We start from the raw sequence: 26,485 nt of genomic DNA, 5'->3' as shown, positions 1-26,485 counted from the left end.
TTAATGGTTCCCTATTGAAATGTCTGCACTCGAAATGCCGAGCACTGAAAAGGCAAAAAAAGAAAAAACAGGAGAAGAACTAATCTCGATAATCACTCTTCTCCTTAAAGATTCTTTTTGGTTGGGGGGTAAGCCCCCACTGCAAACAACTGTGTAGGAGGCAAGCCTCCCACACCACCTGAACTTAAACATACCAACTCTGAGATCATCATACCTCAGAGAAAAGGGAATATTCTGAGAAATGGTATCTCTGACTTGGTGTATGCAAGTCTGATCTTTTTGCCATTCAGTCTCCATATTTTAGGACTCACTCTAGCGGGTCCAAATATTTCAAATGGTTGCAACTCTTAATAGTATGGATCTGCAGGGACACTGACTTAAGGTTCTTAATCAATGAAACTCCATTTTCATGAGAGGAAATCAGGGAATTATAGCTATGATTTTTAAAATATAAATTTCAGTCATTATCATGATTTCATTACACTTTTTAGTGCAACTGTATCTAGATAAAATTAAAACAAATTCAAATTGCAGAGCAATCAATAAAGTAACTTGACAGTATTAGAAGTAGTACATATTTAAAGAAACAGAGTCTGTGGTGAATGAATGTTCTCATCTAAAATGCTAAATTCCATGAACATTCTGTATTTTAACAATATTCATACAGCCCAATTTTGGGAGTTACCAATATTTTTCACAGAAAAATGGAATATCAGTGTATCTGTGGCTGTGATATTTGCAGAGCTTTAAGCAGCAATTGTTAAAGCATATTCCAGTTTTAGGATGAGAATATGATTGACCATTGATTTTCTAGTTTCTTATGTTCACAAATGTGCTATTTCATGTCATAATTTTAGCTAAATTGTTGTGTCTTTCGGCTTTTCCCGGTAAGGGGTCGCCACAGCAGAACTCCGGTCCGCTAATGATTGGCAGTAGATTTTTTACTTGCTGAGTTGCCAGCCCTGACGCACAACCTTCAACGAAGGTACGTCCATTCATGCATGTCTCCACACAGAAGACGCTCTAGCTGAGAATCGAACAGGACAACGTTTTACTGTGTGGCGACAACACAACCGCAGCACCACCACCACAGTCATAATTTTAGCTAAGTAGTTACCTTAATTACTCTCAGTTCTAAATGCAATCAAGCCAGACACCATTTCTCCAAGTTTACTTAGATAAGGGAGCTCCTTAAGGTCTTTTCCTTTTAGTGATAATAAATATTGATATCTATTATGCAAACTAAAAGTCATGGCATATGACAGTAGAATTTAAGCTGAGATTATTGTAGTGTACAATGTCTCTGTTGCCAGGAACTGCTGAAATCACATATCACTAAGGTTTAAATTGTAGTGGGATTATTGTCATCATGCAGAATAATGACATCATCAGTGTAAAGTGAGGTATGTTGACTTGGAAAGTCAGAAATGAGATCACTAAAGAAAAGACTGACAAGGAGAATATCTAAAACAGAGTCTTATGGAATACTGGCTGCAAGGCAATGATAGTCTGAAAGGGTGTGTGACAGGCAACAGGAGACATAGCTTAAGAAACAGCTCTAGGTATTCAGCAAATACCATCATTAATGATATTTTAATAAGAAGAGTGTGGTTGATAAGGTTAAGTCTTCCTTTCAGGTCTGTAAAGATGATTATGGTTTGTAAACTTTTGTCCATGTTTTGATAAACAATGTATAACAAATTATGGGGCAGCAGGGGTAATGTAACCAGTGCAGAATCTGTGCTAAGAGTTATTAAAGGTGGCTTGTTTATTAACATAGATCACAGCCTATAGATATATACTTATTTCCAGATTCCTTGCCAAAAAAGGGAGACGGACAGTGAGGCAGTTGTAACTGGCTTTGTGTTGTGCCTCAAATGATGACGATGCCAGTTTTCCACTTGTATGTGACAGAGCTATAAGTTAGGGCTAGGCAAAGATGTTTGCTAGTTAGATATTTATTTGTGGAACTGTAAGTTTAAGGATACTAGCATATGCTGGACTTGCTTGGAGAATATTTTCTGAATTAGAAATGCCAGTATCTGATATTTGTTCCAATTTTTTTTTTCATTTTATAACACAATAACTTCACAGTATAGTAACAAGAAAAAACAATTAAACTATATACAATGTCCATAACAATTAAAAAGGCAATATGCATAGGAGAACACTTAATATTTCTCTAACAGATTAGACAATTGTGTCTAAGCAATTAAATGATGAGTTATGTTGTTAGTCCTTGCTTTTATAGCAGCAGTCTAATTCTTACAAATGTTCATAGGTTCATACCTGTGTGCTAGGCTAATGGCCTTGGAGCCTTTACAAGCCTAGCCCCAAAAAATTGCCCAGGCACAGTGCCAACCAATGTTAGTTCACAGTGCCCCTATCCAGTAGGGCAACTGAAGTGATCCCCAGGGTGAACTTTCTGTTACCCATCCACTCCATCAAGATTTCTCTTGAAGAGGGCTAGCAAGGTGCTCTGCTTGACATGAATGGGAAGCTTATTCTAGAGTATGGGCAGTCTTTGAGAGATGAACCTGTCCCTCCAGCATGTTCTGTTAATTGTGGTAACGAGGTCATGATCTCTGGAGCGTGTGGTGCAGGGGGTTTGGGATTTCTTTAGTTGTAGCATTTCAAGTAGGGCTGGGTCGGACATGGCTTTGTAAGTCAAGCAGAGATCACCTCTAGATGATAAGAGACTGAGAACAGCTGAAGTTTCTTGAGTCTGTCCATGTAGGACATGTGTGTAAGGCCTAGGATCCTTTTTGTGAGGTACTTTTGTGGTCTCTTCAGCTGTTGCAGGTGTCTGGTTAGGTACATGCCAAACAGGGCATTATATTAGATGACTGGTCTAATGAGGGATGAGTAGAGCAGAATAATGACCTTTTTCTTCCTGGATGTGAAACCATTGGTTATAAGATGGGCTACATAGAAGGACTTTCTGACCACAGTGGCAATGTGGTGGTCGAAGGTGAGGTGGCTGTTGAACTGTGTGCCCAGATCTCTTATGGCCCCTTCAGTGTTCAGTGGGCTCACATCAACATGGTAATTTGTGGGAACTGAGTTTTTTTCCAACGGGGATGATAACGCATTTTTTGGCATTAAACTTCAGGCCATGGTTCTGATGCCAGTCATTGGTCTCAAAGAGGTCCTTTTGTAGGATGTCTGTATCACTTGGGGAGTTGATAATGACTTCTAGCTTGCAGTCATCAGTGAACTTGATCAGCCAGAGTCCTTCTGTGTTGGCCTGGACTTCTGGGAAGTAGATGCCAAACAGGAGAGAGCCCAGGACCGAGCCCTGTGGGACTCCACTTGTGACTGGTCAACAGTCTAACTTGGAATCCGCAACTTTCACTCTGTGGGTCCTGTCTGTGAGCCAATTTGCAACCCACCTAGTGATGTAAGGATTGATGCCTAGTTTGGTAAGTTTATCAATGATACCTGAGTGGGGAATGGTATCAAAGGCCTTGGCCGGGATGAGGTAGGCTGCATGCACTGCCTTACCGTCATCGACAGCCTTGGTGACTGCCTCAAAGAAATCAACCAGGTTCAGCAGGCAGGATCTCCCCTTGACAAAAGTCAAACTGTGTGGGGTCAAGAGTTTGGAGATTGCCTATATCTTTGTTAAGCAGGTCCGTGATGATGCACTCCATAGCTTTGCATACCAGACTCATCAGGCTAATGCAGAGATAGTTCCCAGAATTTGTAGTTGCTCCCCCTTTATGGATTAGGATGACTGTAGAAGTGCACTATTCACTGAGGTAAGGCTGTAATTGAACAGGGCACACAGATGTGGTGCCAGTTCATTTTCTAGATCATGTAGGACACAGCCAGGGATATTATCAGGTCCCATGGATGCTGTATTCTTGGTTTTGGACAATGCAGCTTTTACCTCTGCCACAAAAATGGTGGGTACCAGGCTTTGTTCTGGTATTGTGATTAGGCCCTTAGGGGAGAGGGGTAAAGTTGGCTATATCTGTTGGCTCAGTATAGGAGTTGCCTTTGTGTAATAACTCAGAGCAAATCTGGATATTGCCTTGGAGGTTTTTGATATAGCTATAGAAGGCTTTGTGGTTGTTTTTGGTGTCAGCCGCAATTCTGCCATCATAGCTGGCTTTAGAGGGTTTGATAAGGGATCTCAGCCTTTTGTTGAGACTGATAAGGGAGGTTTTCCAGTCTTGTGACTTCATTTTTTTCTGCAACAGTTTCTTCCTTTTGTTGTAGAGTTTATTGATGGCTGGGAACCATCAGATTGGCTTCCTTTTTTTGGAGGAGAGCATCTTAGTTTTATTTGGTATGGCAAGGTCCATGCATTTATGTACGTGCTCATACAGTGCATTGGTGCATGATTCAGCAGTCATGCAGCAACTTTCCATTGGCATGGGTGCCGAGAAGTTAGCCACCTCTGTTTTTAGGAGCACATAGTTGGCTTTAGAGAAGTACTTCAGGGTGGTCACCTTAGTGGGGGTTGTAGGCGAGATGGAGATTTCCATGGTGATCAGTTTGTGGTCGTATTTAACCAGGGAGGAATTGACTATAGGTGTGGAGCAATGGTTTCCCATGTTGGTGATAACCAGGTCGAGGATGTTGCTTCCTCTAGTGGGGGTCAGAATGAGCTGGTCCAGGGCACTGGAATTGATAAATTTCAGAAAGCGTTGGACCTGTACATTGGTACTTGAATAGTTTTCCCAGTTGATGGAAGGGTAGCTGAAGTCACCCAGTATGAGAGTATTGGGTTGGACCTTGATAGATTCCAGGCTGCTTAGGAAGTTGGCGTGAGAGTCTAGGGACATGTTTGGGGTTCTCTAGCAGGCTATGACTTGTATAGCTGTCTTACCCAGTGTTAGTTGTGCCTGAAGTATCTCAGATGCATTATGCTGGGCTACCAGTCTAGAGATGCACATATCCTTTAAGAATATGGAGACACCACCACCTTTGGAGCTTCCAGTCATATTCTGGGGCCAAAAGGTATGAAATGAGTTGTAGCCTGGGAGCGCAGGGGTGCTTTCTGTCTCTTTAAACCAGGTCTCTGTTACAGCACAGATATCGACATTCTCCATTTTGAGAAGAGCTTCGAGTGAGTGCATCTTGAGATTAAACTTCTACCATTGAACAGCATGACCCTCAGATTGCATTTGTTTGTGGCTGTTATGGTGGAATTTTGGTCTTTGGAACACTGCCTAAACAGGCACTATAGGGGTGGCAAGAGCCTTAGCCAGTACCCAGAATCCCAGGGGTGACAGATGCAGGCCATCTCTGGCAAAGCATCGTGGTCTGTCAATCATGTTGTCCCAGGCAGACAGATACTGGATCCCCTTAGAATGACACCAGAAACTTAGCCAGTTGTTGAAATCAATAATTTTCTGCTCGTACTGTGGTATCATTCTGGGTGACAGTAGAATACTGCTCGGGGCTAGAGTCATACCTGCCTGGGCCACATAATTTGAGAGTTCCATCACATCTCTTTTCATGTAGTCCAGGGAGGTATGTCTCAGGTCATTCACACCCACATGGACAATGACTGAGTCATATTTGTACTTGTTGTGGAGTGACCTGAGTGCATGTGTTATGTGGCAGATCCTGGCACCCGATAGGCAATTGACTGTCACCTTCTCCTTGTTCAACCTAGTGAGTGGGACATCAGTGTGCCTCACAATTGAGTCTCCTATGATTAGTACATTGGGCAAAGTGTTTTACCTTAAAGGTTTAGGTTGAGGGACACACTGTGGTGGTGAGCTATGTGTTCTGGGGTTGGGGTTGTGTTGTGGTGGTCAACTGCATTTCTTTCTCAGGGGTCTCTGTTGTTTGGGTAAATTTTTATTGAGAGCCTCCACAAAGGTGGGTGTATGGTTTGTGTTTCTATGTGTGGGTTGTGATGGTTGGTGTTTTGGAAGGCTGTGTGCTCTATGTAGTGAGTTGCAGATGTTGATCTTCTCCTCTTGACCAGCTAGTTCAGTCTTGGTTGGAGCATGCACTGCTTCCAGTTTGGTGGTATAAGTGGATCTCTCACATGTATGAGTGTTGGCAGGTAAGAGGAGAGGGTTGTCTGTGTACATTAGACAGCTGCCACACTATCTCAGAATACCCAAGTGCACCAGGTTAGCAGGCGAAAGCACAGGAAGTTGCCCTACAATCATTACAGGAGGGGTGGTCATAACTAATAAGTACTGGTGCTGTTACTGCTTAGGAAAAGCTAGTGCTGATAGCACCAAAGTGTGCTGCAATAAATGCTACAAAAGCTTGATAAAGTGCTAGCCGATTAAGCGAATTGAAGTGCAAGAAGTAAAAGAATAAGTGCATTCTAAAGGAAAAACTGAAGAGCAGACTTTCTGGCACCGGTAATGTGTGGTGTGCAAACCCATGCAAATACAGACTTTTAAACCAGAAGGTTGAAAGGGATGGAAAAACTGCCTAGCTAAAATCATTTCTGAGAATTTTATAAATGCAGGTATCTGATTTGATAATTTGGGGAGGACTGTTTCAGTTGATATAGGCAGAAGTTCACATAGGGCATATTTGATCAAGTTATCTACTTAAGAGAAATGATCTCCTCGATGTCTTATTATAGAAAAATGGGGATGAAGATGGAAGTGCTGAGCATGTGTTTGATATGTTACTAGAATTTACAGTTAGAGCTTTCAAGATCCCTGCCGTATTTTAAGAAATGCAGAAGATGTGTGGATTTCCATACATCCCAAGGCTGAAGTCTTAATTTAATCCTTTGCTTAAGGTTTTTCATCAACCTTGAACAGAATGACTTTTACATTTTCTCTTTAGTTTAGGAAAGAATTCTACATGATCTATTAGGATAATGAATCATAGATTGTGTTATGTGCTGTTAATGGCTCCCTGTTGAAATGTCTGCACTCGAAATACCAAGTGCCAAAAAGCCAAAAAAAAAAAAAAAAGACAGAAAACACAGGAGAAGGGGTAATCCCGGCAATCACTCTTCTCCTTACAACTTCTTTTTTGGTGATGTACAAAAAAGGAAATGTAAAGTCTTGATCATTAGAAAAGAGGAAAGTAGGCAAGTTAATGTTAAATAACTCATGAAGGAAATCCACTGAGACAGTGTGAGGAATTTGTCAAAGATTGATCAGAACTGGATTTATGTAAGCTTAATGTCTCATGGTAAATAATAGGCCAATAATAAGGCTGCATTTCTGGAGAAGTATATCTGAATATCTTTTCATCCTGAATAAAAGTATATGTCAAGTATTGAGTCGGTAGCATTATGCAGCTTAGGATTTGTTTTCTAAAATAATGAATTGCTTTAGGTCATGAAGTTAATAATTATGTTCAGACTACTTTGCAAAGGTCTGAGACATTTTGTACTTAGAGCACATAAAATAAGGTGTTGAAGGAGGTACTCAAGGTCACAGATACTAAAGGTAAGAGGGATGTAAGACTTATAGAAGTAATTACAATTGTTGCCTAGTATAATTTTTATTGCTAGTCAGGTTTGTGAGACTGCAAAAGGCTAGCATTTTTACTTAGAATTTGTACTTTAATTGCGTCAGAGCCACCCCCTCATAGAATCTAGATATTCTGAAAGATACAGCTAGAATGTATAGTTGGGTTTATGTCAATATTCATTTGTACCCATTACTGTTTTGATAGCATAACTAGGCATGATACTGGCTGTGTTACATGTAAACAATCTTAAGGAGTGAGAGCATGCATGTGTGTGTGTGTGTGTGTGTGTGTGTGTGTGTGTGTGTGTGTGTGTGTGTGTGTGTGTGTGTGTGTGTGTGTGTGTAGTAGGAACATTAGTAACTGAAAACAAATTGAAGGAATTGTGGGGTTAAGGGTCAGATGTGGGGAGTTTCTAATAACAGGTTTTGGGCCAAGGCTAGGATTAGTCACATCACTGCAAAAAGAAAGTGTAGTAAAACAATGGCCAAAGGTGAAAACTTGAAACAAGAGCAGATATGTTTTCTTGAAATAGTAGGGAAGAAGTTCATATTACTTAAAATTACAAACATCTCTTAATGTGCGTAAAATATTTACTAGTGAAATTTATTAAAGTGAAGTCTAGTCTGAAGAGATGTGGATGTGAGAAGTACAAAAAATATAAATGTTGCAGGGATTTGTTGAATTGTTATAGTTCAACATTTACTAAGAGTCAAAGCAGAAATACAAATAAAGCAGGTTTTTGTTTACTAAGGGTTCGAGGGTCAAGTATCAGAACAAGGATACAAATATTTGCTTGTCTTGTAGTTTGCTTTTAAATATACTGCAAAAAGTACATTTAATGAAGCAAGAGTTATCACCTACAAAACTTCTTGAGGCTATAGTGAATAGGATTCTGGCCTAACACAGTTTCTTTGGGAAGCAATCCCTCTACACATGTGCATCAGTCCAAATAAGCTACAACCTGCTTTGTCCTTTCAGTTCAAGAGATGTGTACAATGGGTGCTGAGGTCCAGCAAGCAGCACACTTCGTAGGCTGCTATTTTATAGGTATGGTACATTTGCAACATAACATGCCAGTAGAGAGCAATACTGAGCAGGTAGTTATTGAAGAGAGTTACACGTTACTTACATTTGGACAAAAATGGCACATTAGCAAATTCATTAAAACTGGGCTGTTTTTCGGGCTACAGGAAGCTATTTCAACCAAGGAAAGTACTTTCTTCTTACTGAATGCGACAACTTAAGAGGTATACCAGTACATTTAGTCACAAGCCGCACCTCTTAAATGTCCCTGTGTTTGCTCTGTGCCTCATAACATTTTGATTACGGTCAGGGAATAATGTTAAACGTTTGAGTTTCATGCTTCTTATTGTTCAGAAAATGCAAGCCGATGCAAAACTTTTTGCTGTATTAGTTTTTCCACAAATTAGAGCAATATTTTTAAAATTGTTTTTGATTTTGGGCTTTTCTCACCCATTATTTTTCTCTTTGTCTAAAATCCTTGAGTAAAGAAGTTGAGAGGTATGCTCACTGCTTCCTCTGGTTAACTTCAGAAACAGAGTGAAACAAGCATAGTTATTACCAGACTCAACTGGCACAGAACTGGTAGCAATGCTGTTGGGTTATGAACCAGAGTACTACTGCCCTATACCAAGGTGCCTAGACACTGAAAATCATCTGGCTACAGATTATTTACTTTCTTTTGGATTAAAAAACGTCATATTAGTATAACAAGATAATAAAATGTTGGCCTGTAGACTGTAGGCAGAAAGCTAATAGCATGTTTGTAGTACAGTTAAAAACAGCATTAATACAAGCAAAATGCCTGAATGTGGTGCATTTCTAACAGACTAATATTACTCAGGCAACTAGCAATGACTTCAGTATTGTTAGACATCAACATAACAAAAAAGCAATTGTAGAATGAACAAAACCAAATAACCTACAGTCTTTTTTAAAAAAACTTTATTTAATTAACAATTGTGACACAAGCAAATTTACATTTATACAAAAGTAACCAAACTGTATTAACAAGTTCACATTTACAAGCATTATACTTCACATTTATTGCTGTATATCATATAACCTAAGTAACATTACATATATTATTCAATTCCTGCCCTTTTTTTAAACAAGGAACATCTTTATTAACCCATCACTTACAACATAGCCAATCAAACAGGTATATAAATGAAAACAAACCACACAGACACAATCCTAGCTGTAAGCATTTTACATCACAAACAATACTGACACACTCCCAGTTGCAAGCATTATACATCACCTATAATCTACCCACTCATTTTCAAACATTACATAGCTCATTTAAGTCCTGCCTTCTTTTAAACCTCATTCCTCTCCTGTATGTATTCTTCGCACAATTCCCTTTTTTCCTATGTAGTTTGCTCCTACCCTTTTCTAAATTCCATTTGTTTTATCTCTGTTACTATATTCACTACTTCTAGTATAGTTGGTTTAGATTCTGATTACCATTTTCTAGTAATTGATTTTTTTGGCAGCCACCATAATTAAACACAACAAGACCTTAGCATTTCTAGGCAATTCCGATTCTATATCATAGCTCAGAAGAATCATCTCCCTCATCACACCAATCTGCCCACCCAGCATCTCCCACAGTGCATCCCACAGACAATCCTTAAAGTCCACCAACTCAACACACTCCCAGAAAATATGTTCCCAATTATCTCTTTCTTCCCCATCACACCTCCAACATTTGCTGTCTACCTGAGGAAAAATTCTCTGGAGTCTACTTGGGGTATAAAAATATTTATGTAAACATTTCCAAGCATAAATCCTAAATCTTCTACATTTTGTTGTACATTTGGGAGACACATATCCTCTGATTGTTTCTTTGTGAATAGCTTATCCAATCTCTCCTCCCAAAATTTTCTAACCTCCTCTGATTGATTCTTACAGTTATCATGCAATAGTTGACATGTTCTACTAATTATTCATTTTCTAATGGCAGATTCTGTTCTAGATTCTACTAAAAATGATACCAGTGCTGGTCTTTTGTTTAGGACCCCCTATTTCTTTCTCTTTGCCTTTACTCTGATATCAGTTCTTGAGGAGGCAATCTCTAACGTGCAGTCCAAATAAATTCTTGGTGTCTTCCCAGTCTTTAATCTTTCCCTCTCTAGTTATTTGCTTTCAGTACCATGATTACTTTGCCAGTTTTCTCCAATAAATTCCAGCCCTCTCTTGCCTGTTGTCTATATCCCTAATTGCAGTCATCCCTATTGACAGAATCTCCTTTCTCCATTCCCTTACTGGCTTAGTTCTCAGGTTACTTTCTGCTACTTTATAGGTATAATATTATGTATGATTATTATTGTTCTGTTTACAGGAAATGGCCTACAGCCCTGGCTGAGACCTGGTAACAGACATTACGATGGGGATTATAAAGTTGGAAGGGAAGAATGTGCCTTATACAGTGCAATAATATCAAACAGTTTACTTAGAACATAATAGAGGGAAAGGTTTATGGGTAACACTACAGTACCAAGTGATATAAGGCCATCCCTCAGCAAGCTAGATGGAGATGTCATACAGACATGAAACTGTTCCTTGTTTATGGGCCTGACACAATCTCCCATGGACACAAACAGATATGCTAGTCAAAATTGGGCACAAAGTAGCCTAGCCAGTAAAATCTTGCCCTTGCTATGATTTTTCCAGTTCTTGAATTCTGTATAATTAGTGCTAAGTTCCAGTAAACACTGCACTTCTTAGAACCCTATATTTTGCTGTTATTGCACAAAATTTTATGCAACAAGGTAAAGTCAACAGAAGTTGCTAATAAGTAGACAAAAAAAATGATCGCTACTAGCTACATATACTTGGAAGAAAAAGCTTACATTTACAGTGCTTTTTGAAATGATTTGGAAGCACTTTCAATGCTATTCATTAACCACATTGAGTAGAAACAGCTGTTCAGTTAAAAGGTCTCCCAGCTAATGTTCTTCACATGGCCGCACTTTAGCAGGTAAGATCTCAACGATACAGTAAATCCAAATGATATTTGAATATATTCAATTGCTTTCCCTTGTTAACTTCAGAAACAGAGCACCACAAACATAATTACTACTAGACACAACTTATCCAGATTAGTTAGTATTACTGATTTAGGTTAAAAAAATGAATGTGCTGAGTACCACAGTATTGTTGTCCAGTAGAGCTGCTACCTTTTCAGCTGTCTAAAGTAGGGCACAGGTGGCGTGGTTAAAATATGGCATCATGGTTGGTGTGACGTAGACTACCCCATAATAACATACTCTATGGCAGACCATCTAAGATTTGTTAGAGAAGCTGATTAATTTTGCTTGAGGAAATAAATAAAGTTAGGGGACTGGGGACTAGTGTCATATCACAAAACAAAAGTAAGGGCGCATTATTCTAAAATATGATTGCAAAACTGAAATATTCATCAGAAGTCAATTAATGAGGAATATATTGGAAAAATGCTCTGAAATGTACCACAGACAATTTAAAACCACATGCCTTCTGGGGACCTGGAGAACGTACATTATATATATCTATATAAATGGTTGCAGGTCAGAAGGGTGAATGCTTATCTGAGAGAATGTTTTTTTAGTGCTGCAAATCAGAGTGAATGCTTGTATGAGCAAACATTCTTTAATGCTGTTTTTTGTGCATGATTGCATTGCAACAGGGTCAGGGAATTTGCCCTTACCATGCTGTTATGTGATCTCAGAGTAGGTAAATATAATTAACAGGGGGGGGGTGAGGGCCGGGGGGGGGGGTTCCTTCCTGCAAAAATGAGTTTTATTTGTTGTTTTCAGTCATTTTAGATTCAAATCTAAAATGATTGCTGTTTCTTTGTTCACTTTTCTGTGCATTTGATATTTGACAAGACACACACATACACACACAACAGATATATATATACATATACATATATATATATATATATATATATATATATATATATATATGGGTCTGCTTTTCCTTATCAAATTTACATTTCTCTGAATCTCAGTTAAGCAATCCCAGTTTAGCAAAAATGCAATAGTCAGGAAGTTCACTCTGCTGAACTGCAAAACACTGAACTAATAGCTAATTACGACACACAAACAAAACAACATATACTGTCTAACATTTTTGCAGAGGTGCTGCACCCCCACACCCCCTGCAAATTATATATACCAACTCCGAGATCACAGTGCAGTGCAACAAGGGTAGATTACCCCCTCCTTACTGTAGTGCGATCTATACTTCAAAACTACCAGTGCTGTCAAAATACATATCCAAATCCTGAATATTGTTAAACCTACTAGTGTATCCAGCATGCCACATAACTGCAATGGTGGACAAGAAGCTACAAACACAGGGTGCACTTATACATCTTGCACCACCAGAATTACGTTCACTGTTTTGCTAAACCGGCCTTCAACATACTGAGCCTTCGGACTAGTGCATTTTCAGCATACTGGGATCACTTAACTGATTCAGAGAAATGTAAATTTGAAAAGGAAACACAGACCCATATATATATATATATATATATATATATATATATATATATATATATATACATAAATATAAAGTAGGCAGTCAAGGTTGCAGAGATAAAAAATACCTTGCCATAGCTGTGATAGCAATTGGCAGAGCACAGTGATTCCACCGATATTGTTTTTTCACTCATTTTTGGATTTGGTGTAGGGACTTAAGGTAAGCATTTATTATACTATTCAGTAGAAATATGCCATAGTATGACACATTAGAACACTGTAAACAAAATATTCTGTCATCACTTATTTCCCTAGCTTGATATATATAAAATATGTTGTCATTGAGGAAATATTAATATCTTGCAAGTAGGGATATACATATTTTTTATATTCCATTAATTTGATATTTGTGTAAGTGAACTGGATATCAGGGACCCTTTTCAGTCACCTAGGCCACAAGTGTAAGGATAAGCATAATATATGTTGACTATTTTAAAGTACAATTAACCAACGCATTTGGCAGAAAACCAGAGTACTCAGAGCAAACTCCTACAGACATGAGCAAAACATGCAAACTCCAATCAGAGTGTAACCTGAAGTAGATCTTATCTGAATCACTGTGCTATGGATAACTACTGACAACAATATATACTATGAGTAGTGAGGTTATTTGCCATAGTCAGAAACATTCTGTGGCCCATCTAGCTCTACAAGGCCTGTCTCTTCACCCTAGAGAGATAATTGTGCCACTTTATGTCTCACTAATCAGACACAATTTTAATAACTGCTCCATTTATTCTTCCAAACAAGATATCTGAAAACTTGAAAAAGTAAAATGATTCCTAAAGGGAAACATCATATTTTCTATTTATGTTCAGTGCTGCATAATAAACTGGTTAATGTGAATTACTGTAATGTAAGAAAATCCAGTAAAAGAGGCGCATTTTAAGGGAACTTACACTTTTATTGTTAAAACTAGCGATTGTAGTAAATCTATTCTAATTATCTACATCTTAAGTCTGACCAAGAGCAAGGCTGTTTACGAGTGGCCTGTACAGTGTCAGCATATAGATATGCAAGTACTCTAAAGGCTTTGTTTGTTGTTTGTCTTTCGGGTTTTTCCCGGTAAGGGGTCGCCACAGCGGAACGCCGGTTCGCTAATGATTGGCAGTAGATTTTTTATGAAACGCCAAGGTGCCAGCTCGACGCCCAACCTTCAACGAAGGCACACCCATTTACGCGCGCATGTCTTTCGAATGCTACCCAACCGCGGGGATGACATGCAGACTCCACACAGAAGGCATTCCCAAGCCAAGCCGAGAATCGAACGGGAGAACCTCTTGCTGTGCGGTAACAACGCTACCACCGTACCACCGCAGCATATACTCTAAAAGCTTTAATATGTCTCACAAATATCAGCCACAATGATAGGTTTAAATATATTTAATAAATAATAAAAGAACAAGACAATACTCAGTAAATCAACACAGTAACTTCAGAGTTCAAAATCACAGGAAATATTTAAAACAACATTGTAAGGCAGTCTCAAATAAATACAGAAAACATTTAAGCTATACTTTACTATATTCCTATCTGAATCTAAAAGAGTTACTATGTCCTAAAAAGTTATTTACAGCAAGGCAAGTGCAGATGAGTGGATGTTTCCAGGTCAAAGACAAAATACAAAATGCTCAGTCTCTCTCTCTCTCAGAGAGTTCTTAAATTAATATCAAATATTATTGCAGGGTTAGCGTGGATGACATCCCTTTTTGTCACCTGACTTTAATTCCCAAGCTAAACTCCCTTTGTCAGAAACTAACAGAATTTAACATCTCTGTGTGAAAAATACATCTCTCAGATGTTTGAAGACCCTGGAAGTCATAAAACAATAAAACACCTCTGCATCTCAAACCTAGTAATTACTTCTCTTCCAAGACAATACAAAAACTTCTAGTTCTAGACATTGTGTCTGCTAATGAACTGAAACTAAGCGGTAACTTTTATAGCACAATCATAAAACAATTTAATTTTATCTTATTTTCTTGAAGTTTTGCTAGTTAACCCTCTATTTTCTAGTTTCTACTGTTAAAACATACATTTACACAACTACAATAGTTTATATGCATTTCTGTTCTAAGCCAGAAGGGCATGCTGTGGTTACATTTTAGGTTAGTACTTTATACCTTCACACACACTTCTGTATGAATCATATCAATATTCACAAATGACATGGAATTATTTACAAAATTCCAGATAGCTGGGCTTGCAGAATTTGCTTTTATGACAAACAGTATCACACAGATGTGTATGTGCATGGCATGTGGGGGCTAATCATCAGCAGACAAGATGAATGGAGAAATTATCTTTGTAAAATGTATGTAAAATAGTATTTTGTAATGAGGCATGGAGAAGTAAGCCTCTTGGGATTACAGGACTTAAGTTCAATTTACTCTTCAAAGCATGTCTAGAGGTCAGCTTCAGGTGTACTCTCCAGTTCATCTGGTGGAATTGGGCATCCTGAGGCAATGTCACAACTGCCTCATGTATATAGACAACCCTCTCCTCTTACCTCTAGAAACAAACACTTGTGAGAGATGCAAATACACAGCCAGACTGGAGGCTAAGCGCTCTCAACCCATGACTGTAACAGACAGTCAAGAGGATAAGGGACACACTTGCATCACACCACCCGTCACACATGAATCTACAAAACAAGCACTGGCAAAACATAGGCATAAATACACAAAAACATATTCAGAGGCACTAGGTACCAATCTGAAAAAGAAACAGTGCCCTCCAAAGCAGACAAGCAAGCAAACTGCACCCCCAAACACAAGCCAGAAAACACATAATTCACCTTAGCAGTGTGCCTCACAACAGCCCTTAAGGCAAAACACCATACCTAACATGCTAGTAATAGGAGACTCTATAGTAAGGCACACGGATGTTCCACTCACCAGGCTGAACAAGGAGAAGGTTACTGTCAGCTGCCTGTCGGGTGCACGGATCCGCCACATAACACAAGCACTTAGGTCACTCCAGAACAAGTACAAGTATGATGCTGTCATTGTACATGTTGGTGTGAATGATCTAAGACGTACCTCCCTGGACTACATGAAAAGAGACATTGAGGAGCTCTCTGATCATGTAGCCCAAGCTGGTATGACCCTGATCTTGAGTAGCATACTACCTTCACCTAGAATGATACCACAATACAAAGACAAAATTATCAATTTCAACAATTGGCTAAGCTTCTGGTGTCATTCTAAGGGGATCCAGGGTCTGTCTGCCTGGGATGACATGATAGACAAGCCTCGCTGTTTTGCCAGAGATGGGTTGCACCTGTCACACCTAGGTTTTCGAATACTGGCCAAGATTCTTGCCATCCCTATAGTGTCTTTTTTAGGCAAGGCTCAAAGGACAAACCAACCACCGTAACCAGCACAGGTAACCAAAAACTAAGGGTAATGCTACTCAATGCCAGAAGTCTCAACCTCAAAATGCACACACTCAAGGCTTTCCTCAGCATGGAGAAAATCAATGTTTGTGCAGTGACGGAAACCTGGTTCAAGGCTCAAGAGAGCACCCCAGCACTTCCAGGTTACAATTCATATCATACCTTCCGGCCTCATTACCGGATCACAGTACAAAGGGCGGAGGTGTATCCATATTCATCAAGGATACCCATATCTCCAGGTTAGTAGTGCATAATGATCCCCAGAGATCATCCATGTGCAACTATCAGCAGGCAAAACCACATTTTAAGTCGTAGCCGGTTATAGATTGCACACCATGTCCCAAAATGCTCACTCTGCATTCCTTGAAACATTGGAAAATATAAAGGTCCTACCCAACACCATAATCTTGGGTGATTTCAACTATCCTGGTGTAGACTGGGTGAACTACCAATGTTCCAATTCCTATGCTCAGCGATTCATAGAATTTATAAATTCAAATGCCCTTGAACAACTAGTATGTTCCCCCCACTAGAGGGGACAACATATTGGATTTAATCATCACAAATATGGGCGCCCACTGTACCACACCCATTATCACTCCCTCCTTGGTCAGATCCGACCACAAACTGATAACCCTGGACATCCTCACCCCTCCACCTCCCCCAGTCAAAAAAAAACATAGTCAAAAGCCTTTCCAAAGCAAACTTCAAACTACATGCATCCGAAGTGGAAAGCTTCACTATTCCCTTGCAGAAGGATAATGATATCCAGGATGCGGAATCTTACACCAAGGCACTCTATATGCATCTTCAGGATTGCATGGATTGTGCTATCCCAAATAAAACCAAGACTCCTTCCTCAAGCAAGAAGAAACCAGTCTGGTGGACCCTGGCCATAAGCAAACTTTACAATAAAAGGAGGAGACTTATACAAAAAAGGCCAAATCTCAAGTAGAAAAATCATCCCTGATCAGCATTAGTAAGAAATTGAGGGCCCTCATCAAGTCAACTAAAGCTAATTTTGAAAAGAAAGTTGCCAAGGATGCCAAGGATAACCATAAGGCCTTCTATGGCTACGTCAAAAACCTAAATGGCAATGCTCAGGTCTGTTCTGAGCTAGTACAAAATGGAACAAAATACACTGACCCTTCTGACATTGCCAACATCTTGGCTGACAGGTTCAGTGCAAATTCCCCCTCACCACCTACAGGGCCTATTACCATTCCAGGGGATTGTGTAAGTCCAAGTATTACTGATACGTTGGTTAACAAGGCTCTGTCTAAAGCTAAAAACACTGCCTCCATGGGACCAGATGGTGTCCCAGGCTGTGTCATGCGCAAGCTCCAAAAGGAATTAACCCTGCATCTTAATACCCTGTTCAGTCTCAGCCTCTCCACAGGATATGTGCCCAGAGAATGGCGCACGGCAACGGTGGTTCCGCTACACAAGGGTGGGGCCACAACTGACCCTGGGAACTACCGACCAATAAGCCTGACCAGTCTGATCTGTACGGCTATGGAGCAAATCATTATGGAACTCATAAATGGAGAGATTGGGAACCTCCAGTTGCTGGACCCCACACAGTTCGGCTTTGTCAAGGGCAGATCATGCCTCCTGAACCTGGTGGATTTCTTTGAGACAGTTACTCAGGCTATAGATAAGGGAAAGGAGGTACACACGGCTTACCTTGACCTTGCTAAAGCATTTGACACCCTTCCCCATTCAGGTTATATTGATAAGCTCACCAGCCTGGGCATAAACCCTTATGTCACAAGGTGGATCGCAAACTGGCTCTCAGACAGATCCCATAAAGTAACAGTAGTGGGATCTATGTCCGAATCCAGACAAGTAACGAGTGGTGTGCCTCAGGGCTCTGCCCTGGGGCCCCTCCTGTTTGGCATATACTTCTCAGAAGTACAGGCAAGCACAGAAGGGCTGTGGCTGACTAAGTTTGTGGACGACTGCAAACTGGGTGCTATAATAGAGTCTCCGGCCGACATGGAGATCCTCCAGAAGGGCCTAAATGAGACTGATGCATGGTGTCAAAGCCATGGTCTCAAGCTAAATGCAAAAAATGCGTAGTAATCCCCTTTGGAAAAAACAGAGTACCCGCAAACTATAACATAGGAGGTAATCCCCTGAAATCTGAAGAAGAAATAAAGGATCTAGGGACCTAAGTAGATAGCCAGCTTTCCTTTGATAACCATGTTGCCAAAGTGGTTAGAAAATCCTTCTATGTGACCCATCTGATCATGAAAGGGTTCGCATCAAGATCTCAGGATGTAATGGTGCCCCTCTACTCTTCCCTCATAAGACCCATTATTGAGTACAATGTACCAATTGGAGTGTACCTGGCCAGACATCTCCAGCAGCTGGAGAGACCACAGAGGTACCTAACCAAGAGAATTACTGGCCTCAAACAGTTGCCCTATGCAGCACAATTGAAAAAGCTAAGACTGTTCTGTGTTGCATACCGCTTTCTCAAAGGCGATCTCTGTCTAACATACAGAGCCATGTCCAACCCAGAATTGTTGAACATGCTCCATCTTAGCAAAACCAAATCTACTTGAGCTACATGCTCTAGGGATATAAACCTCAACACAACAATGAATAGAACATGCTTTAGGGATAGATTCCCTTCGCAGAGACTTCCCTTACTATGGAACAGGGTCCCGATCTACATAAGACAGAGCCCCTCACTATCACTCTTCAAGAGGAACCTTGATGAGTGGATGGGTAACAGAAAGTTCACACCGGGGATCGCACCAACAGCACTACTAGATATGGGCCAAGGGTACTAGCTGCTAGTACAAGGGTCTAGGGAACTACTAAAGGGGTGGTGAATACCGCACAATGTGGCTGGGCTAATATATGTCTTCAGGCAGATAGCTCAGTACCAACCTATGAACCTAAGAGGTGAAAGGTGGTGCCTGTTATATTTAAAGATGTGTATTTATTGAGAATCAGTATTATCTGGTCAAAGCAGAACATGAACTGTCTCTCATATGAATAAGCTGCATTGCATAAATGTTGTAATTGGACAAAATAAAAAATATATAATTTTTTATTCATTGTTGTCCATTTCCAGTTTCTACTGTATGGGTATATAATATTAAAATAGTTCATAATAATTTGAACTAACAAAACAGATGTATGAATAATAAATGTAATATATATATATATATATATATATATATATATATATGTATACACATACACACACACACACACACACACACACACACACACACACACACACACACACATATATAAATACAAAACTTGAAAAAAGAAAGGAACTGCTTCATAAATAATCCATCTGCACTTTGCATATAAAAACAAATTTGTCAAATGAAAGCTGAAACACTACTAAGGATGTGTGCATTGGAAATGTTCTCACTTTCACTCCCTTTTTTCTTATTATACCGACTGCAGAATTACATACAGAAATTAGAAAATAGCTTCCACAATTTGTTTTTATTTCATGAGCAAGTCAAGACTTAAAAATCATTCAAAAGTTGCAGTTTTCCAGTGTAACTATACAGATGTATAAGTGCATTTCACACACTGCAGTACAAACTTTATCTTGTTTGCATTCTTATCAGTTTTGTTATTGTTCTTACCTGCTGATAAGAAAGATGAACAGAACTATGGTGGCTGTTTGGATAATTCCTACTATCCAGAAGGTGTACTGAGGAACACGCAGGTTGATTTCTGTAACTGAAGACTGTACTGGATGGATTGAAAAAAAAAAAGAAACATTACCCTGTTGCTACTGATGTCAGTATGAAATGGCAGTCTATACACATCTGACAAATGCAGGTTTCACATAAATAATCTTTATATATATATATATATATATATATATATATATATATATATATATATATATATATATAAAATCAGCTCCTGGTTTGAATGATAATATCAATTTAAAATGTGCTTTGAAACGGCTTACCTGAGTTCACATGACAGACTCACTTTTCACTAGTTTGCTGTATGTATATTGTACATGATCTTTCAGGTCACTTCATTACCATATAATGATATGTGCATATTTAAAGAACAGGGTTATTTCTTTGGCTGTTACTGTTTTACTGCTTTATTGCCATATGACGTAGTATATATTGACTGATTTTCTTTGTACCTTCTTATTTCTGAAGTAGTTCTTACACATTAAAAGAACGAAAGCGCACTTAATTACTGGTTCTGGTGTTTTTTCATATATCTGTAGACGTTTTTTTTTGCCAGTGTAAAGTTCTTTCTTCGTTTTGCAGCTTGTTGGTTTTATTGGTATATATATATATATATATATATATATATATATATATATATATGGGTTACCTTTAGTTAATCGACAGCCCACTTCACTGAAACCAACTTCGATGACATGTCATAGTACCGACAACTGTTGAGCCGACGTTTCCCACATGGTAAGTAACCATTTGGCCATCCCGAATTAAACAACTACCACTAAAACAAACCCACTGATGTGGGGGGCTATGCCCCCCACACCCCCTTAATAAATATTCCAAGTCCAAGAACGCACTGCCACGGGGGTAAGGGGCAAAGTTCAGGTTGATGGCCAAATGGTTACTTACCATGTGGAAAATGTCAGCTCTCCAGCTGTCGGTAATATGACGTGTCATTGAAGTTGGTTTCAGTGAAGTGGGCTGTCGATTAACTAAAAGTAACCCATATATATGGTTCAGAAAGTAGCTATGGAATTAGAAGTGAGAACATCACCTGCACGAGTGTTACCATCAAAACTGTGTCCAATTAATCACAGAATCTTGTTTATGATTTGCTCTGCATAGTAAGTGCATTGTTTCTGACATTAAAATAAGTTACACTGGGGAGTTCAATACAAGATTGCTACCAGGCAGCTGCTCCTTTTGTTAGATGACATAAACATTGGACAATATTACTTCATTCAAAGTGCTATGCTCTTTAGAAAGTAATGTGAATGACTTCTAAATCAAATGTGACATAGAAAAAAATAAAATACATTTCCAGAAATTTCTACAAATTAGGCCAGCAGAAAAAAATGAGCTTTACCAAGTCCTCATGGAAAACATACAGATGGACTCTGTTCAAACAAGTGAACTTTTTAAATCATTAATTTAACAGCAAGCTTTCTATGCAAATGAACAGCAATCTCAAATAAGAAACAAGTTACACTTTGAGATGGGTTTTTAATAAAAACTGGGACATTTTGAGTGAAGACTTTAACATCAGACCTCATTTAGGTGACAAACCTGTCATTACCTATAGGAGAGGTAGGAACATGAAAGACTTGATGAGAACTAGTCGAGTTCCTTGCTCACAGGTACATCTTGTTATGTTTAAGTGTGGAACGTGTAACTGGTGCCATAAGGTCAGAACAGAAGATTAATTTGAAGTCAAGAATTTCAAAATAAAAATTAAAGCCAGATACAATTGTAACTCAAAAGCTATAGTATATTTAGCTGTTTGTGAATCATGCTCAGTTTTTTATATAGGAAAGACTGAGAGGAGATTTAATCAGAGAATTTATGAGCATGAATATGCTATCTAAAAAATGAAATCTTAATAATGCCCTAGCCTGTCATATTCATGAAAATGTCAGCCATTCATTCAAGTTCATGGCAATTGACCATGTGGAAATTAATGAAAGGACACCATGGGGGTACCCATTTAAAACTTAAAGAATTAAAATGGCAGATATTTTTACAAGTTTATAGATGTCCGGGCATAAATGATAGAGTTTCAATTGTTTCAGTTTTGAAATTAAAGGCACTTGAAAGAAGGAAGATAGAGAAGGAAAATTAATGCTGCTTCTTTCTAAGTTATTATGTAGTAGATATAGTTCATGAATGAACCAGAATGTGGTGAAAAAAGTGTTTCACATTTTTAATACATTTTAAGTAGTTTTATATATATATATATATATATATATATATATATATATATATATATATACATACATATTTTTGGCAAGTTAGTAAGTGAACAATGTGATGCAGTTGTTTTAATTCAATGCATTCATTTTGTATTTACCATGTAACACATATTTTATAGAATACATAGATTTATTCAGGCATTTTAGGGGTTTATGTTGCTTTAAGTGTTTTAGCCAATTAGAACTTGGGTGTGAATATTTAAATGTTAGAAATGCACTTGAATGTTGTCTGATGCAGTTTACATTGACAAACGAAACCGGTAACCTGCTATCTGTTGTGTGCGACATTGGTAGATTGTTTTTGTCCTATTAAAGAACATTTTTTCTACTTAGGTGAGTATTTTTGGATTTATTTGCCCCTAGGAATGAGGCACAGCTTGTTTGTCTTTCTGTAGTTTGTTTCAGTTGGTTCTTTATAACTAAATACATTAATTAATATAATAAGTATAAAAAGAGTGTTTCCATAATTATATAGAAAACTAGGCCTGATCTTATTAGCCTAAATTTCACAGAAGGAGCACAGTGGATTGAATCTTAAAAAAAGAGAAAACATACAATAATAGGTATTTTAATTGGGATTTTCCTAATCATACCTGGAAACTTTGTTTTCCAGAATGAGGAGTTACAATGCATGTATGTTAGTCCATCTGCAAAGATTTACTAGAAGATGGTGTGCCTTTTAAAGAGATAAACTACTGTCAGGTATGGTTTCAGGTTTAAATTGAAATGAACTGTTGTAACATCCAGTAGTTACTGTAGAAGACTAATACTTTGAGCTATTAACAAGCTACTTCCTGGGTTTGATTCTCTCAATATCATTTTGCACCATGTGTGACTCTTAACAACTCACTTAACCAGACAGTATTCCCAGGCTATGTACTGTATCCAGTTAACAGACACATAATGTAAAAAGACAATATAATACATTTGGATGAATATAACAGTGCTGATAATTCACATAGTGCTACAGTCAAATTGGGACAAACTACCTAACAAAAATTAAGGCAAAACTGAAGTTTATTTTAATTAATGTTAATGACTTAATTGTCGTTATATATGTCTATGTATATTGACATAAGATACTTATACACACACACACACACACACACACACACACACACACACACACACACACACACACACACACACACAGTATTTCGACAGGAAACCACCTTATTAAAAGAAGACAGTGTATGAAGATTTGGCTAAAAGGATTACGGACTACTGGAAAACTCTTCCTCTGAAGAAAAACATAGTTCAGTTATGTCTTGATTATACCTAAAATGGCTTTCTATTATAGTGATATACAAGGGATGTTCACTGTAGTCCCAACTAAATAGCAAAATATGTTTTTTTTACCTTGACTTATTTACATTAATACCTGTTCTCGCAGCTCTGTTTGCAAAGCGTTATTTAAATATTTATTATGTCATTTGAAATAAGAATTAATATTATGTGGTGATTTTAACTGTGTACATTTAACAGCACATGGATTACACATTTTACATTTAATAACACATGAACTAATTTCTGTCTAGAGCTCTATCAGATTTAGTGCTGCTGGTCAACTGACAGCCTCTACTTTTGTAAAAGAATTAAACAACTGGATTAATTTATGTTAGGAGATGTAAAGGATTTGAAAGATTGTGCAAAACCAGAGTCATTAAAACTGATCAACAATTCATTTGTCTTTAATATAACAACACATGCAGACATATTTTTCTCATTTATGTAGCTTTAACTACAAAGATTGATTCATTTAGGTTTATAGGTTCATAGGTAGTTAATAGGCAGTCAGGAAGACCATTTAGGAACCTAGCCCAGTTTCACAGTTGTCCCAAAGCACTGTCTGGTCAAGTGACTTGCCCAGTGTCAGACGGTGGATAAATGAATGCTGTGGAATCAAACCCAGTACCTCAGAGAGCAGCTCATTAAGAAATCATGAACTTAATCCTCTGCAAAAGCTGCTATACTAAGCTAATCACTCATCTACTATCAGATTACAGTGCTCTTACATTCAGATTAACAATTACAATAAATAGTTATTATAAAAGAATACCATCACATGTGACGAAGCTCAAAAATTTTAAAGAGTAGTTTGATAAAGACTTAGAAAGTAATTTGTCTATAAATGATAACAGAGAGGTAGATAAATATACCATATGTGATTCACTGAAGTCATATATGTATCCAGGTTATTAATTAATGTCAACATAAATTAATAGAATGGGGTTAAGGTACAAACAATTGGAAACCATATTCATTTGTCTAGTTAGGACCCTTAATAAGAAATAATCCATTTATAATTATAAAGTTGTATTAACTTCACTATAGAAAGTAAAACTACAGTCATGCCCAAGACTCCAAAGGGTTCACATAAATTGAAAACAAATTCAAATTAACTTCAAAGTCAAACCAGGTAAAAAATATTCAAACTCCAGGATCATGGAAATTGTTTCTAATATCAAGGCCTTCTGTTCTCTTTTAAAATCTTACTATAAAAAATAATTGACAAGAAACAAATATTTTGATGACACATTTGATTCCCTTATAAATAAGAATGGCAAAAAAGTTATCCAATAATGTTACAATGTACTAATGCTCATTAATAATACAGAAATATCTTAAAATAAACATTGAAGATAGAGCTGAGAGGTAGATGTGGCAATACTAGAGATGTATAAATTATTCCCGTCAAAACAATACCATTATGAAGGAGGGTCTTTACTAATGTTCAGAATAATAATTCCATTCCCTCATTATAGATACATACTATGGTATCCCCAATTTTGAAACAAGACAAATGCTGTTATGTTTTCTCATTGACCTATATTTTTATTAAAAGGTTATAATAATATATTACTGTCTATGTTGTCTAATTTTACTAACAACATTGTTAATAGCTGAATATTAAACATAATTTATTATTAAAAGACAAACCCAAGATAACATTAACATTATTATATTGGTGAATTATGTAAACATTAATATAAACATTAATATATGTAACTATGATTAGTCTGGACACACAGATGTGTTTGATTTGCTAGGAGAGGGTGATTTATTTAAAGTGTTAATTTCCCAATTCTTATATAACATTTATAAACACATTCCATAATAATTATGTTTCTTATGTTAAAATTGAGGTTTATATTTCACAACATTTTAGAGTAGGCTAAAGAAACAGTTTTACTCTTTGCCACCTCTTTTCCTCATTTTAGCATGTGAGCATTTAATAAATTCACTAAGGCAGGAGCAATCTATGATGAATGTTAATATAAACAATGCTTTATTCAAAATATTATTTGCCAGTTATATATTCCGGACAGTAAATTATAAAAATACATAAAATAATCAATTAGATGCTATATTAAAGATCTTCAAAAAATATAACCAGTCTAGTACAAATAAAACAATGTCAATAGTAATGAACCTTATGATTAGCACTTAAATGGAGTTAAAACAATTGAAATATTTAGGGATTATATTGTCTAGTAACTTAGAGGATATGATAAAAATTAACTGTAGCAATGTTATTCAGATAAATAAGGAAACAATTTCAAAATGGAACACAATATACTTTTCATTTGAGGACTGATTAAATGACTTAAGTGATATTCTTATCTAAAATTCTTTATATAGTACAGACTTCTCTTGTGGCAAATAAAAATCAAAGAAATAAATACATAGTTTCTGTCCTTCCTGTGGTACCCAAATAGATACAGCACAACAGTATTCCCTTCATATCAAGACTTGTCATAATGCGAAATTACCTTCATGACTAGAGAGTCTTATGGATTGTCTTCTAATTATGTAAACTGCTACATAATAATTATATAACTGCAGATAGTAACATGGAAGGAGTTACATGAAGCAATGTACAATAACTTAAAACTGAACATATTTGAGCAGCTAAAGCTTATTGATAATAAAATATTGGGTTTAAATAAGTTTTTATAAACTTTCTTCTGTATCTAATCCAATCAAATTTACTTCTGTTAGTACAATTTTAAAATGTACATATGAAATCAGTTTTAAAAAGTAGTGTTCTTTATTCCCATTCCTTAATCCTAGATTTTACAAGCAATCCCACTATTGAAATATAACACACTGGAATATGAATTTGATGAATGAATGAAACCAAGTTAATTTGGTTTGATTGTTTAAAATGGTCTGCTT

The 26,485-nt window shown here is 37.5% G+C and overlaps 1 protein-coding gene across 4 annotated transcripts in view; it reads right to left on the bottom strand.

The window, feature by feature from the left end:
- The window catches only part of IL6R (interleukin 6 receptor), an 865,016-nt gene that overhangs the window by 405,604 nt on the left and 432,927 nt on the right, over positions 1-26,485 (bottom strand). For 2 of the 4 annotated variants that reach the window (XM_044080645.1, XM_044080644.1), the window contains exon 9: positions 19,989-20,097. In XM_044080645.1, coding sequence (XP_043936580.1) covers positions 19,989-20,097 — 109 coding nt within the window. The remainder of the gene's footprint in view (positions 1-19,988; positions 20,098-26,485) is intronic. The other 2 variants (XM_044080647.1, XM_044080646.1) reach the window with 1 other exon arrangement.

The sequence above is a fragment of the Protopterus annectens genome, chromosome 8.part0 (assembly GCF_019279795.1).
Source record: "Protopterus annectens isolate FY-2018-M chromosome 8.part0, PAN1.0, whole genome shotgun sequence".
Lineage (NCBI taxonomy): Eukaryota > Metazoa > Chordata > Ceratodontiformes > Protopteridae > Protopterus > Protopterus annectens.
This window is presented reverse-complemented; position numbering and strand designations above follow the sequence as displayed.